Source organism: Lactuca serriola, chromosome 4 (genome assembly GCF_051521515.1).
Source record: "Lactuca serriola cultivar US96UC23 chromosome 4, Lser_US96UC23_V15, whole genome shotgun sequence".
NCBI lineage: Eukaryota > Viridiplantae > Streptophyta > Magnoliopsida > Asterales > Asteraceae > Lactuca > Lactuca serriola.
Window position 1 is genome coordinate 78,176,272 of NC_136411.1, and position 14,810 is coordinate 78,191,081.

Below are 14,810 nucleotides of genomic sequence, written 5' to 3' on the forward strand. Positions count from 1 at the left end.
TTTGCCTTAAACCCTAGTTTATGGTGTATTTAGCCTAGATCTCCTTCTCTACACGTAAAGTTTGCAACTTTACGTGAGGAATAGACTTGGGGATGGTAGATCTACAGTTTGGAGCCCATGCATGACTCAAAATTCCTCTGCATGTATGTAGATCTGAATGGACTCGGCGAGTCCTTTGAGTGGACTCGGCGAATAGCATGAAGGTTAGGAGGAACTCGATGAGTGGGATGAACAGCTCGTCGAGTCGGATGAAGTTGGGCAGGAACTCAGCGAGTTTGAAGAACAACTCGGCGAGTTGGTTGAAGATTGCCTTGGACTCGACGAGTCTGTTCTTGGACTCGGCGAGTCAGGTCGCGAAACCCCAAACCCTTCGAGTTGAGACTCGAATCAGTGAGTCGAGTGGAGACTCGGTGAGTTGGACAGGTCAGGACTCGGAAATCGGTAGACTCGGCGAGTCATGGACTGACTCGGCGAGTCGAGTCGCAAAGAGAAGGACTCTGAACATATGAACTCGGCGAGTCAATAGGGTGACTCGGCGAGTAGGGTTGACCTAGAAGGTTGAATTTGACCAGGACTTTGACTTTGACCAGAGTTGACTTGGTTGTCTTTCGGGGGTCAGTTAGACTCAGTGTTGCATTGATATTGGTAGCTCGGGGAGCGAGTGAAGCAGGAGTTCAGAGAGTTGTCGGGCAGTAGCTAGTGGGTTCATCAGCCAGTTCAGCTAGTGCAGGTGAGTTTCCCTTTGTATGAATGGGTCTACGGCCACAATGCCGACCCATGTAGTTATGAGTAGAAGACCCGGGGGTTAGCCCTAGGCACAGTATGCTAGTATGATATTTGGGACGAGGTCCAATGATAGAGGGCGGGTGCCCAAGGAATGGTTTATGTGATAGTTTATACTTGTTGTCTGTGTGATACTCGTATGTGCCCGGTAGGGAGGTGAGTGTGGGCGAGGTCCCGTATCTCACCAATAGCAGAGTGTGGATGGTGTTCCACGTCTCAGTAGCAGCAGATCAGGGGCGAGGCCCAAGTTAGGGAGGAAGTGAGGGTGGGATGGGCCCGCACCTCACTATCAGCAGGAGTATGGACGGGGTTCCATGACTCATCAGTAGCAGGACAAGGGCGAGCCCAGAGATAGGCGAGGCCTTAGGACAAGATCCGTTAGTATGTGTTTAGCTTATGTGATGTGATGTGATATGTTTATGTGCTATTATATGTTAGTGGTCGAGGCCCTGTGACAGGCGAGGCCTAAGTGAAACAGATCTGTATCCGAGCGGGGCTCGAAGCCAGGCGGGGCCTGGAGCGGCGGGGCCGTTGTAGCGGGCGTGGCCCAGTATGTGCAGCATGTGGTTATGCATGGTATGTGGTAGGGTGGGGAACTCACTAAGCTTCGTGCTTACGATTTTCACTTTTGGTTTCAGGTACTTCCGGTAGCGGAGGGAAGAGCTCGGGGTGATCGCATGACACGCACCATAGATTAGACAACCTGGGAATGTTTTACTCTGATAATGAACATGTGTTTTGGAAATTAATACTCTTATTATAATTGGATTGATGATTTTTCTTTAAGTAATATTTTATTAAAAAGAAAATTTTTAGTCTTGAATTTTGGGATGTTACATCATATCTATGTGTAAGCTGAAAGTAACCATGCACTCACTTGAAAGGTGGTGACTCAGCACTCGGATAGCGCTTCGATACTCTCAAAACAATTTTCCTTCGATAAAACCTAGTACCAATACAACTAGGGTTTAGTCTAACGATAACCGCGACAAATTAATTAGTCTGACTATTATTATTATTATATAAGCATTAATAACACTCAATATAACTCATAATAATAGCCCAAATAATTATTTTAAGGACCTAATAACATTCCTATAATTATTTGAAAGCTATATTAAAAATTGTGTAAGCGTAGCTCACTTACAGCGGATATTTAAGAAAACTGAAACTTTATTTGGAGCAGCGTTTCGAAACCGAAAGACTCTTTTTCTCGGGACTCCGGGAGCCTCGGGGCTTCCTTCGGGTGCTAGGGGGTTTACCTAGGCTTAGGGGACTCAAAAGGGGCTAGAGAGAGAAAGTTCTTAGAGAGAGAGAGTGAGTTTTGGTGCAAGAAAAATGGCTGCCCTCGCTGCCTTTTTATAGCCTGCGAGGCCTCAGTACGTTGGGCGTACCTTGGACCTACGTTGGGCGTACTCTCGCATCGTACAACACGTGTTGCGGAAGGGCTGGGTCATCGTGGCGTAATGTAGACCGAGGGAAGAACAAGACCGTTGCGCGTTCCGAGCCTCGTATGCGAGGCGTACTCAGACGCTGGGCGTTCGATGCGAACATTGGGTGTATGCGAGGACTACATGTCCTTCATCCGAAGCGAGCCGTGATCAGCAAGCAACGGTCAAGATTGAACCACGTCATCGATCGAGCAACAAATTTCGCAAATTGTATTCTCGACTTCTAAAAATCGTAACTTTCGCATACGAGCTCCGTTTTCGATGTTCTTTATATCCACGCGAAGGTGGGAACGTACTCTACAACTTTTGTTTAGACTCAGTCGGCTAATTTTGACTCTATTTCAAAATTTATATTATTAACAGGCCGGGACAGGATTGGTCCGTGAAATTCTCATAACTTCTTCATCTGACGTCCGTTTTCGCCCATCTTTTTCTCGTTATGCTACTCTTAACGAGATCTTCGATTCTCGTTTAGGTCATGTCGGCTAAAAATCGCTCGATCTAATATTCGAATTTCGGGTTGTACACTGCTAATCTGAAACTTCGAAAAATCATAACTTCTTCATACGAAGTCAGATTTGGGCGTTCTTTTTATTGATGTTCTTAGTTTAACGTATTCTACGACTTTCGTTTAGATTGCTAAGGCTAAATCTTGCTCTATCATAAATTCACTATTTACGCTTCCCGGTATCGTGCCGGTTCCGTCGCGAAACTTCGACGGGTCATAACTTCTTCGTTATAACTCGGATTTTGGCGGTCTTTATATGTACGGAAACCTTGTAACATATACTACAACTTGGTTAAGATTATTTATTCTAAATATCTTTTGTCGAAAAGTCGTTTTCGACACTTATTGCCTCTAATTTGACTAGCCCGGATCAGCGGGCGTTACATCACATCGTCCACCCCTCACCCTCACCTCGTGGTCTATAACACCTCTCAACTCATCATCCAACTCATATTACATCTACCCATGTTTTACCCCAACATTATCGTAGATATAAAATACATATACAGTTTAAATCATTTAAAACATGTATAAAATCGTTCATCTAGCATAGACAGCAAGTATTCAAATAATATGCACACATAGCACGTAGTTTATATAAAATACTTCATATCTATGTGTCAGATGAAAGTAAGCATGCACTCACTTGATAAGGTGGTGACTCGGTACTCGGACAACGCTTCGTTTACTTTAAAATAATTTCTTTCGACGATACCTAATATTATTACCACTAGATTTTAGTCTAATATTTACCGTGACTAATTATTAGTCTTATTATTATTATTATATAAGCATTTAAACAATACTTTCCAACCACTATGTATAGACAGGGGCCAGACATAAAACACCGGAGGGCAGGACCATTTTGGCATATAGCACTTCTGAAATCCAACAACCCTATGTGGCCCTTTAAACCAGATTCCTCGTACCGCGAGTAGTTAAAAAGATATTATAACGACACTTATATAAGTCATAATAATAGCTCAAATATTTATTATAAGTTCATAATAGCAATACTAACTTTAAATATAAACTATATTTAAAATAGGGTAAGCATAACTTACTTACAATTGGATTTTAGCTAGGAGTCGGGCTCTGCAGGGGCAGAACTTCGTCGCTGAATCTTTCTAAGAAAGATTCGTGCAGCGCTTCAGCGTTCATCTTACTATACTAAAACTACAGAAAGAGAAGTCGAATCACGATGGACTGAAATGCTCGGGGGGATAAGAAGAAAAAGACTCTTGAATCAAGAGAATGGTGCAAGAAATATGAGATCTAGAGGCCCTTATTTATCCTAATTGAATTTTCAAAAACTATCCTCCATAATTACTTAATGACCTTATAGTTATATAAACAACTAAACACCCCTTTATATTGCTATTTTAAATAGATTTAACGATATTTGTACTAAACTAATGTCGAAATAACTCAACATTAGTCTTATAATGACCACATCTTCGATACCTTTCTAATGATATATATATATATATATATATATATATATATATATATATATATATATATATATGTGTGTGTGTGTGTGTGTACGTATATATGATTTATACTTTATTTCAATACGTAAATATGCTATTATAATTTGTAACTCGTTCATAGGAACTCCGTTTTTGACATTATTTATATCCACGCGTAGGTGGAGACGTACTCTACAACTTTTGTTTAGACTCCGTCGGCTAATTTTGACTTTATTTTTAAAGTTATATTTTTAACAGGCCGGGACATGATTGGTCCGTTAAAATCTCATAACTTCTTCATCCGATGTCCATTTTCGTCTGTCTTTTTATCGTTACGCTACTAATAATGAGATCTTCAATTCTCGTTTAGGTTGTGTCGGCTAAAAACCGCTCGATCTAATACTCGAACTTTGGGTTGCACACCGCTAAGCCGAAACTTCGAAAAATCATAACTTCCTCATACGAAGTCAGATTTGTGCGTTCTTTTTATGGACGTTCTCAGGTTAGCATATTCTACGACTTTCATTTAGATTACTAAGGCTAAAAGTCGCTCTATCATAAATTCACTATTTACTTCTTCCCGGTGTCGTGCCGGTTCCGTCGCGAAACTTCGACGGGTCATAACTTCTTCGTTATAACTCGGATTTTGGCGCTCTTTATATGTATGGAACCCTTGAGACATATTCTACAACTTGGTTAAGATTATTTATTCTAAATAATCTTTTGTCGAAAAGTCATTTTCGACCCCTATTATCTCTAAATTGACTAGCCCGGATCTACATGCGTTACAAACACATCCAACCCAAGCTTCATAAAGCCAAGTCGAGACCAATCCTTAGCCAAATATTGATTTCTACCCATGTTTTATCAAAAGTCAAACTGGTCAAAGCTAAGGTCAAAATTGCCAACAAAAGCTCTCTATGCCGTGGCCTTCCTTGGCCAAGTCGTAGGAACTAAATGCAAAAATAGTCAATGATACTCCAGTCGCCACGTCGTGGAAACCTAAGGCCATGTCGTGGGGACCGGTATGAACAACTCAAACGAGCTTAATCCATTTTCTTCCGATTTCAAGAGCTCTAAATCTCAAATATAATCATGTCCAAGGTCTTAATGGATAAAGTTTCTAACTTTATCCATTAGGAAGGTCCAAACCACCAAGATGTGGACTTTAAGTCTCAGTGGGACCTAAAATGCATCTTTCTTAACTTAATCCATTAAATCCAAGTCTCCAACCTTCAGATTTGGATCAACATGATGTTTAGATAGATAAAATTTCTAACTTTATGCATAACAAGGTTACCACCTTTCAAGATCTAAGTTTTAATACACCAAAATCACCTAAAGGGCCAAGATAACTTACATGGATAGAAGGGAAGGCAAAATATAATAACTTTCCTTGTCCATAATGTTCAAGAAGCATTCTAAACTGATCACATGATGTTAGAGTCCACCTTACTCCAATATTACCTATAAAATGGATTAAAAGTGCCCAAACCCCAAATGACAAGATCTAAAGACCTAGATAGTAAGATCAGAACTTTATACTTACAATAGTCCAGAAATGCAGTGCCTTTGATAAATCCAAACTTGAAACAAATTTTTCTTGAAACCAAAAGAACCTTCGTGATTTTCGAACTTCATCAAAATATCATAGAAAGCATCCAAAAGAGGAGAGAGGAGAGGGGAGAAGCTCAATTTTTGAAGGTGAAGGCTAGGATTTCTCCCTAGGGGTCCTAAAGGTGATGGAGTTTGATAAATGCCCAAAAATACGGAACATTAAGCTTAAATACGCTGAAAACCCTAAAAAATCATGGGTATGGGCTTGACTGATCGCCACGTCGTGGGCTCTGACGCCCTGACCACGACTTTTCACCCAAATCCACCTCGACTTCAAACAGCCATAACTTCTTCGTTTCAACTCCATTTTCGGCAATCTTTTTATCCACAAAACGGTATTGACATGCCCCACACTTCTATCTAGTTACTTTTGGCTTAACACATATCGATCTAAAAACCATAATCCATGCAAGATGCCCAACAATTAACTTTTCCTATTTTACCCATTTGGCTCTGAAACACAAACCAAGGGCTTAGATCACTTGACCAATATTATCACCATCCAATAAGGTCTAAACCCTATTCTCTTGAAGCCCAAGGCCTTTACTTGATCCATTTATTGCCCACACCCCATAAATAAGAAACTTCTCACAATAGAATGTTACATAATGTTTTTGTATTTATACGTTTCTTTTTATAGAGTGCGCATTTTTAGGGATATGTTGGCCAAGAGTCTTTGACTGGTATGTATTGTAATGAGTCCATTGCTACTCGGCTAGTGGGGTTTTCCGAGTGGATCTTTACCTTGGATAGGACATGGGTCGGTATAATTACTTTGATATTGAGTTGGGTACACAATTAAGAAGCCTCCTAGTCCAAAGGATAAAAAGTAGCCTGATGATTTTTTTTGTCTAAATTGCTATCTTGCTAAGGGATTCACCTTTCATTAGATGGCATTTAATGATTGTAATATTTATTAGTGACGTTTGTATCCTCCTTATTAATGGAATTTAATGCTTGTTTGATCCATCTTTTTAATTATGAGATACAGGTGTTTAGATTGATGCTTATTGTACTTGTCACAATATCTTTCCAACTTTATCAGATGGTTGTGTTGATGTCATCAGTTCGATCTGAGGATGACGCATGCATGTTGGACCGGTATATTGTTGACTATCGTTTTTCAGTTGTTCATGGTGTCAAAAATACCTTTATCTTATGATTCTTATTTTGAACCTCTAATAGGTAAAGTTGAGTTTTACTTAAGGCATTTAGATTGTGGCTTAAGACTCCATCCCACTTCGTTCTTCGTAGAAGTTTAAGGTATCATGGTGCCCATTTGACACATTTTTACCCTAATGTTTTGTCAAATATTATTTCTTTTGACTTGTTCTTTTTGGTGTTTGGTATTTCTATGGATGTTTCGTTGTTTCAATATTTTTACCATTTGAAAAATATTATGATCGGTTCTCTTTTGCATATAGACATTTTCTTCTTGTTGACGATCTTCTTGGTGCCAATCAGGCCCGACCCTAATACATGGGCGAGATGGGCTAAGGCCCAGGGCAGCGAATATTAGAGGGCATCATTTTAATCTGGTAAGTAATAGTATATAACACTAGTTTGGCCCAAACAATTTAGCCCGTTACACTAATTTTCTCGACACAAACGTGAGATGGAACTGGAGGCAAGGCGGGAGCGGGAGCGTGAAATAATTGAAGCCGCCTAACACCTTGGGAGCTGTAATCGACATTTACGTTGGTTGATTATAAATCGACGCCTAGAATACTAACGATGTAGAATATTGATGTGTCGAATGTCTAAATCGACCGAATCACAATTTCTAAATCTGATTTCTTCTACTCTTCTATTTCTAATTCCCATTTGGCGATTCATGTGGGTTGAAGACTTACTAAGATTGTCAATCGTCTATTTCTGGAACCCAATTCTGATTTCACCTATTCTCCTCTGTTTTTATCGCCAGTCTGATTCGGTATTTTGGTGATTCCCGATTTGTATGAGTTGGAGTTTGAATTGTTAAGATAAGGAGGTATTTCGGTAATTTTCTGTTTAAAATATGCATCTTTCATTTCATATTTATTTGTTTTTATTACATTAGTTTCATGAGTTTGCTTCATCTCTGTTTGTTGGTTTTTTTTTTGTAGTTTGCTTAAGGGGAGTTCGAATATGTACTGAATTGTTTAATTCAAAATCAGGAGTTCACAGTTTTGGTTTCTCATCTAAGTAGTTACCTATGATGATTTGATGATATTCGTTTGATATTTGGATTTATTAATTTGTTGAAAAAATATGTATTATTGTTTGTTTTGCAGATATTATCGATTCTTTCGGCGTAAAATGTTTTTTAATTGTGGATCTCATTCTAATATGTTATACTCTAGTTTTGTCTAGGAAGTGGGAATTGCAATTGGAAGCACTCAAGGTTACTTCAGGATCTCTAATCACCAACCGAAAATAGATTTTTACTTGGAAATTAGAGATTTGCACTTGGCAGACGATTTTTTTGTTATTTGCTTCAACGTTTCTTTTGCTTATGAAATTTGCTAATACTTATTATGTTTTAGTTTTTGTATTTGTTAATGAGACTAGATTGTTTAGTATCCAATACAATAATTTTTTAATATTATAATTTTTTTTCCCTACAAATGTCTTTTGGTGTATCCTATTTGGTGTCAGATGGTTTTTTTGCAAATAATTTTTAACTAATATTATGTGTCCTGCGTACTCTATAGTTGTTAGGATTATATAATGTTTTGGTTATTAGAGTTTTTAAATGGTGATGATTTATTTGCAAATCTGTTTACTATTAATTTCCATTTTTTTTTGTTACAATAATTAAAATGAGGATATTTTTTTTGGAGTATAATTTTGTGTTGCATATGAGTTCCGAACAATTATAGGGGGCATTATTATTTTTTTCGCCCAAGGCATGAAAAACCAATGGACCGGCCCTGGTGCCAATAGTGGGTGGAAGCTTAGGTTTTGTTGGGTTGATGCACTTGTTGTCTGTTTGTTGCCTTTTCTTCGTTTATAACCGTTTGTTGATGACTTATCAGAGTTAATATCATATATTTGTTTATAATGAATATACACCATCATACTTCATGTATAATGTGTATCATTCTTTCAAAGAGTACATATAATATTATTCAATACTAAGTTTGAATTTATAGTAATAGGTTACATCTGCTTCTTATATAATATGATAATGATAACATATAGAGAAAAATTACAGTTTTAATTTCTGTTGTTTTCATTTTTTTTATAGGTTTAGTTCAACTTTTGAAAAATTGATATCATTGGTTCTACTAATTTTAAAATCCATCAAGTTTGGCTCTTTTGGCTGTTACTGTTTATCCAACTTGGTTACCACATGTAAAATATCATTTTACTCATTATTTTTTTCTTTTCCACAATATAAGCTTTTTGAGAGTTTTTTTTTTTTTTTTTTTTTCAAAAACCTTTTCAATGAAAGAGCTCTTACGATTTTAAAATGCTATTTGTTAGAGTATGAATTGAAATTTGGTGCTCCGAATAGATAACTCAACCGATAACTAAGTGAAAAACACACATGTTGATTTCGAAAGGATTTCAAAATTCTCTTATTTTTATACTTCTCATATATATTCTTGCATTTTCGCATCCTCAAAATTTGCTTTTCTCTTAATTTCCTGTTCTCGTAAATGTTGTACACTCTAGAAGAAAATAAACCCAATATCGATTGAAGTATACTCACAAGTCTTGATTATGTTGATGATACTCATAGTGGTACAAATCACATAAATAGTGGTACACATCACATAAAACTGTCAACAAAACCAAACACACGACATTGACATATAAAGATTAATAATTAAAAACTCCGTTCATTGCCTTTAACCACAAACGATATCTCTATAGTTTCTGTTACAAATCAAACCCCTATGAGAACAATGTGTTCATCATACATATAAGCCATGATCACAATTCACAATTCTTCTGGATGCAAAATTCATCAACTAATCCAATCCACAACCCACAAAAGATCACCTCTAAAACTACAGAAATAAAAAATATATAAAAAAAAAAAGACGCAAATGTTGAAGTAGACTCACCAAAGGGGCCATCAGAAAAATAAAACAGCCTCACATTCTTCATGTGTTAACAATCATATCAATTTTGTTAAAATGATATCTCTGTGTACTTTGAAATATTAAGCCGTTCCTGAAAGAAATTTGACAAGATTCATAAGGAAAACAAGATTTGGTTTGTTGGATCAAGTAAATATGGTTCAGATTCAGTATAATTAAACTAAGACCCTGTTTCTTTTTTATCTCATTGAGTACGATATGGATAAAGTTATTTGGGTAAATGAAATGGAAAATAAAATAGAAATGCAAGAAATAGCAAACATACTTTCATTGTGATTTGTATATTATAGCATCCTATTTTCATTTCTTAGTATTATGGCCTTCTACTTTAAAAAATTATCCAATTGTAGCAATGTCATCCAAATACAATGCTATAATTGGGCATCTTTATCAAAATACAATGTCCTAATAACAAAAAATATATATATTGTACAAAGCTATAATTAGGTACACTGCTTTTTCTTGCATTCAAACAAAATTTTAAACTTAGGATGTAATGGGTAAAATTCCGTTTCCTTGACTTTATCTATTAAGTCGTTCTTTCTACATTATGTCAAAAAGTAACACTCATATATAGCTTACTAGATTAAGTCAAATCCCCATTAAGTCCAATAAGTAAAAAAAAGAAACAACACTCGTAAGACTTAAATTGGAAAGACCAAATAAGGAATCAAACAAATTTACCTCCGAATACCGAACATGATCATTCCGCACATTAGAAGTTTTCACAATCGTCTCCCATTTTGGGCCATTTTTATCACTCTTCTCAATCGAACCCCGTTCCACCTTCTTATGAAACGGACTCCTTAAACTCATCTTTTTCCAAAGCCATGATTCCGATGGCGATTTAGGCAATGGAGGGACACGAGGAACTTCGGAATCATCAACACCGCCATTTCCCTCAACCTTATCATCATCGGGAATCACATTTGTTGGTTTCCCAATCCAATCTATGTACAACGTTTTCTCGGGAACCGGAGGATTTTCATGAAAATTACTTTTTACATTAAATGAAGGGCATGTTTTAGGCTTATTAACTATATGATGATTTTGAACGTCTTTTGGAACTCCGAGAAAGCGGGCCCCATCATGGAACGGAGACCGAGGTGATTCATTGCGGTATGGAGATATCCGACCGCTACGAGACATGCCACGAGAGGGAGATGATGGGAGTGAGTTGCCTGACCGAGCTAATGGACTTGATTTACGGGTTTCCGGGACTTCTTTTGATCGCGTTTCGGCTCTTTTTCGAATAACTGCGTCCATTGCTTGCTGCAAAGAGGGAGGTTTTCAACCAATAGCAAATTTAGTGACTTAAATCGATTAAGAAAAGATTCTTAGCAAGATTCATGATAAAATGCACAAGTTTTTTTAAACATGCAAGGGGCATCTTACTTTTATTTATATGTTTATTATAGCATTGTGCTTTTATTTTTTCCAATTAGTACAATGTTGTAATTGCTATACACAAATAAGTGGAATATTTTTTTGCATTCAGCCCAATATATAATACCATTTTTTGTTAAATGCAAGAAATAGCAACGTATTTTCACTGTTTTGTTTAATATAGCAATTTACTAACGTTTATCCTTATTATAGTATCGCACCTTGAAAATCTACTCAATTATAACAATATCATCTAAATACAAAGAAATTTCACAGATACAATTGTGTAGATTTGTCAAAGCATAATATCCTGATAAGAAAAAAAAAGTACAATACTAGAATTGGGTGGATATTTGAATGTAGGATGTTATAATAGACAAATTCATGAAAGTATTTTACTATTACTCGCATTTTGCCTATCTTTTACAAAATTTAACCATTATAAAAATCGACTTTGAAAAATCCAAAAATGTCATCAAAAAACTAAGCAATTTTTGTTGCTATAGTTTGGTAGATTCTTTAAAGTATAATCTTCTAAAAAAAATAAGTAAAATGCCATAATCATGCTAGATTTCTCAAAGTATAAAAAAAAAAAAAGATATTTAATTTCTCAAATAAAAAACCAAGCAATTTAACGCTAACCTTTTCGATACTCGGAGTTAGCGGTCCACTGTAAGAAGTTCTTCGCGAGAGCCGTGGAATCGGACCCGGTGAATCCGGAGTCTTTGTTTTCGGACCCGGAGTTGGATTCGAGAGACAGGAATTACGTTTTGTGCATATTCGTGGAAGGAAAAAACTAAAACCCTTTTTGCTCGATTTCTTCTTGGTGTCATCAATCACATTGATTTCTTTATCAATTTCATGATTATAAGGTGAAACTGAAGTAATCGGGTATTTTTCAAGCAACAAAGGCCTGAGTTCCCCACTATAAACCTTCTTAACATACTTCGGAGGCTCAAGAACAGGAGCTTCTTGCTTTTTTGCAACGTATTGTGGGGTTTCAACAATCATAGATTTTGCTGCAGGTAAAAACCGATTCATCAGATAATCACGAGTTTGTAAATCTGAGGAAAACGATCCTGAAGATTCCAAATCGCTGTTTTCTTCACTGAAATTGCAGGAAAACGACATGGAAAGTGTTTCAATGGCGTCAGGAGGAACATCGTCTGATGATTGGTCGTCAATCGGGAAATTTTGGATGTTTTTTTGTTCTGATTTTTTTGGGTATTTTGCTTTTCCGGGGATTTGTTCCCAGTTGAACGGAATTGCTGCTGGTTTTGTGTCTTCTGGTTCGGGTTCCCACTGAGATTTAGGAACTGGAAGGGATTGTTGTCTTGTTGGTCTTGATCTTCTACTGGAATTGTTCGATAATCCTTCTAATTTCGAAGAGGTTGTTGATAATCGTCTAACTGAGAGTAAAGGCGCATTCAAATCGAGCTGTTTTTCATCCATTTTTCCAGCTTTTGATGTTCTTCAAGTGTTCCCCAGATTATGTAAACTAGAAATTCAACAAGAATAAGAAATTTTGTAAGTAATAATATGATTCCTCAAAGTTTGCAGAAATATAAAAAGAAAACAGAGGAGAATTCCGAATCCCATACTTGGCTTTAGAAAAAAGGAAACCCGGGAAAACCCTAAAAGATGATGAAAGCATATAACTTTATGGGCATTCAAAATTTGCAGAAAAATATGAATGTAATTATGCAATGTGTTCTTGAATCATCAACAAGAATACAAAGATACAGTTATAAAGATAAGGATTTCACCCAACTGCTAAAAAGTACAGAGGATGAAAATTTGCTAAAAACAGAAACTACGAAAGAACGAAAATTCCAGACAAGAAAGCTGCAAAATTATGCTCCAAATCACATTAAAAAAAAAAAAAAAGGAAAGATTATAAATATGCTCCAGATTGGATAAGATTACATGTTTATATGTCGTTCTTGGATAAAATGAAGTTATAACCGAAGAACAGGGGAAGCTGCGAAACTGACATTCTTCAAGAAACCCATTTCCGAAAATGGGAAGTTAACCCAAACAGATAGATTGTGTTTGCGTACAAATGGAATCTTCAAATTTAGAACCCAGATTGTGTTCTTGGTGATGAAGAAGAAACAGAAAATGTTGAGAATATTGAAAAGAAAAAGGTATATGTGGTTTCTTACTAGTAATGGAGAAAACAGGGTTTAGTGGCGAAATCTATGGCCGTGAATGATGGCGAAACATGAGGAGAGGAAAGAGTGAAGTGAGGAAAATATGGAGTAGTGCCACTAGTCAAGGGGTAAAGTGGGGTAGGGGTGGGTGGGTGGGGTGGGTTGGGGTAGGGGGTAGGGGTAGTATGAACCCCTCTTGAGTATGAGTAGGCTTTTAAACTTTAGCTAAATCACAAAGTATCATGGGTGGGGTTCATATGAGACCAAAAGAGATGTGGTAGGATGCTTTTGTTTAATTTCCATCTCACCCATTCTAAATTTTAAAAGAGGAAATTTGACAAAAGAATAATCATTATTATTTTTAACTTTAATTTCATGAGTGTGTAATATATTTTTGTTTTTTTAAATTGATATAATAATATATTTATTTTTGTTTGTAAATTGATATGATAATATATTTTATTATTTTTCAATATAAAGTGTATTTGCTTACTTTATGATAGCATTTTATTCTAAATTAATGATGTATTGTAAAATAAATAAAGTGTTCAACATTAAACCTTATTTGCATTAAAAATAACAATATATTTTTAGTACCACTACATGGTGTATATTGGATAACATTCTCTAATTATAATTTGATTAATATTCAAAACTTTTACTATTATTATTGACATAGTCTAAAAATATAGTTTACCTACTAAGAAAAAATCATAACTATATGGACTTTTCAAAGCATGTGATACTTTAATAAGACGATGACTGAAAATACAATGTTTAATAAATAAATCAAATATAATGTTATAATGCATAGATAAATATAATCTATTATTATCTTTATCTATCTTATCAAAAGAAGCAAAGTTATATTACTTTTACTTATGCAAGCTAACATGTACTTTTTGTTTAGATAAATTTCATAACATAACATCATTTAATTTTCCACCAACAAAAAGATTATTTACTTAACTTTTTTTTATATTTAAAATATTTATTTTATATCTAATAATTATACACCGACTACCCATCAAATTAAAGGAATCAAATTTAAAATATTGTGGTAGGAAAGATTGATTGTATTGGTTGTTTTTGTGATTGAGTAAATGTATGAATGGCACATGTAACAAGACGAAAGTGTTGATATAAAGAAGAGACAGTTACGTCCAACGACTATCATAGACCCGACCAACTGACTGCCCTTTTCGTCGTTTAATTTACGCGCCAAAGAATTTAACATTTCGCACCCTTCTACTTTTTCATAATATCAACTTTAGACCCCTGCCTCCATGCGGATGGTTTGACTGGGCATTGCATGTGACATGTGGACCCATGAATAGTACAAAATTTAG

The 14,810-nt window shown here is 36.0% G+C and overlaps 1 protein-coding gene and 1 long non-coding RNA gene across 3 annotated transcripts; one reads left to right on the plus strand and one right to left on the minus strand.

Moving 5' to 3' along the window:
* Positions 1-7,437: 7,437 nt before the first annotated feature.
* On the plus strand, positions 7,438-8,438 carry LOC145100205 (uncharacterized). Its single transcript, XR_013704889.1, has 2 exons — positions 7,438-7,829; positions 7,937-8,438. It is a non-coding gene; the product is annotated as an uncharacterized LOC145100205 (long non-coding RNA).
* Positions 8,439-9,624: 1,186 nt separating this feature from the next.
* LOC145101953 (transcription initiation factor TFIID subunit, putative (DUF688)) lies at positions 9,625-13,549 on the minus strand. 2 transcript variants are annotated; one of them, XM_079039267.1, is made up of 4 exons: positions 13,474-13,549; positions 11,951-12,806; positions 10,607-11,194; positions 9,625-9,995 (listed from the first exon to the last, which is right to left on the minus strand). In XM_079039267.1, the coding sequence occupies exons 2-4, from the start codon at positions 12,758-12,760 to the stop codon at positions 9,954-9,956; spliced, it is 1,440 nt and encodes a 479-aa protein (XP_078895393.1). In that variant the 5' UTR covers positions 12,761-12,806; positions 13,474-13,549; the 3' UTR covers positions 9,625-9,953. The 2 variants fall into 2 exon arrangements, with proteins under 2 accessions (XP_078895393.1, XP_078895392.1); XM_079039266.1 differs by having other exon boundaries at positions 13,235-13,541.
* Positions 13,550-14,810: the final 1,261 nt, after the last annotated feature.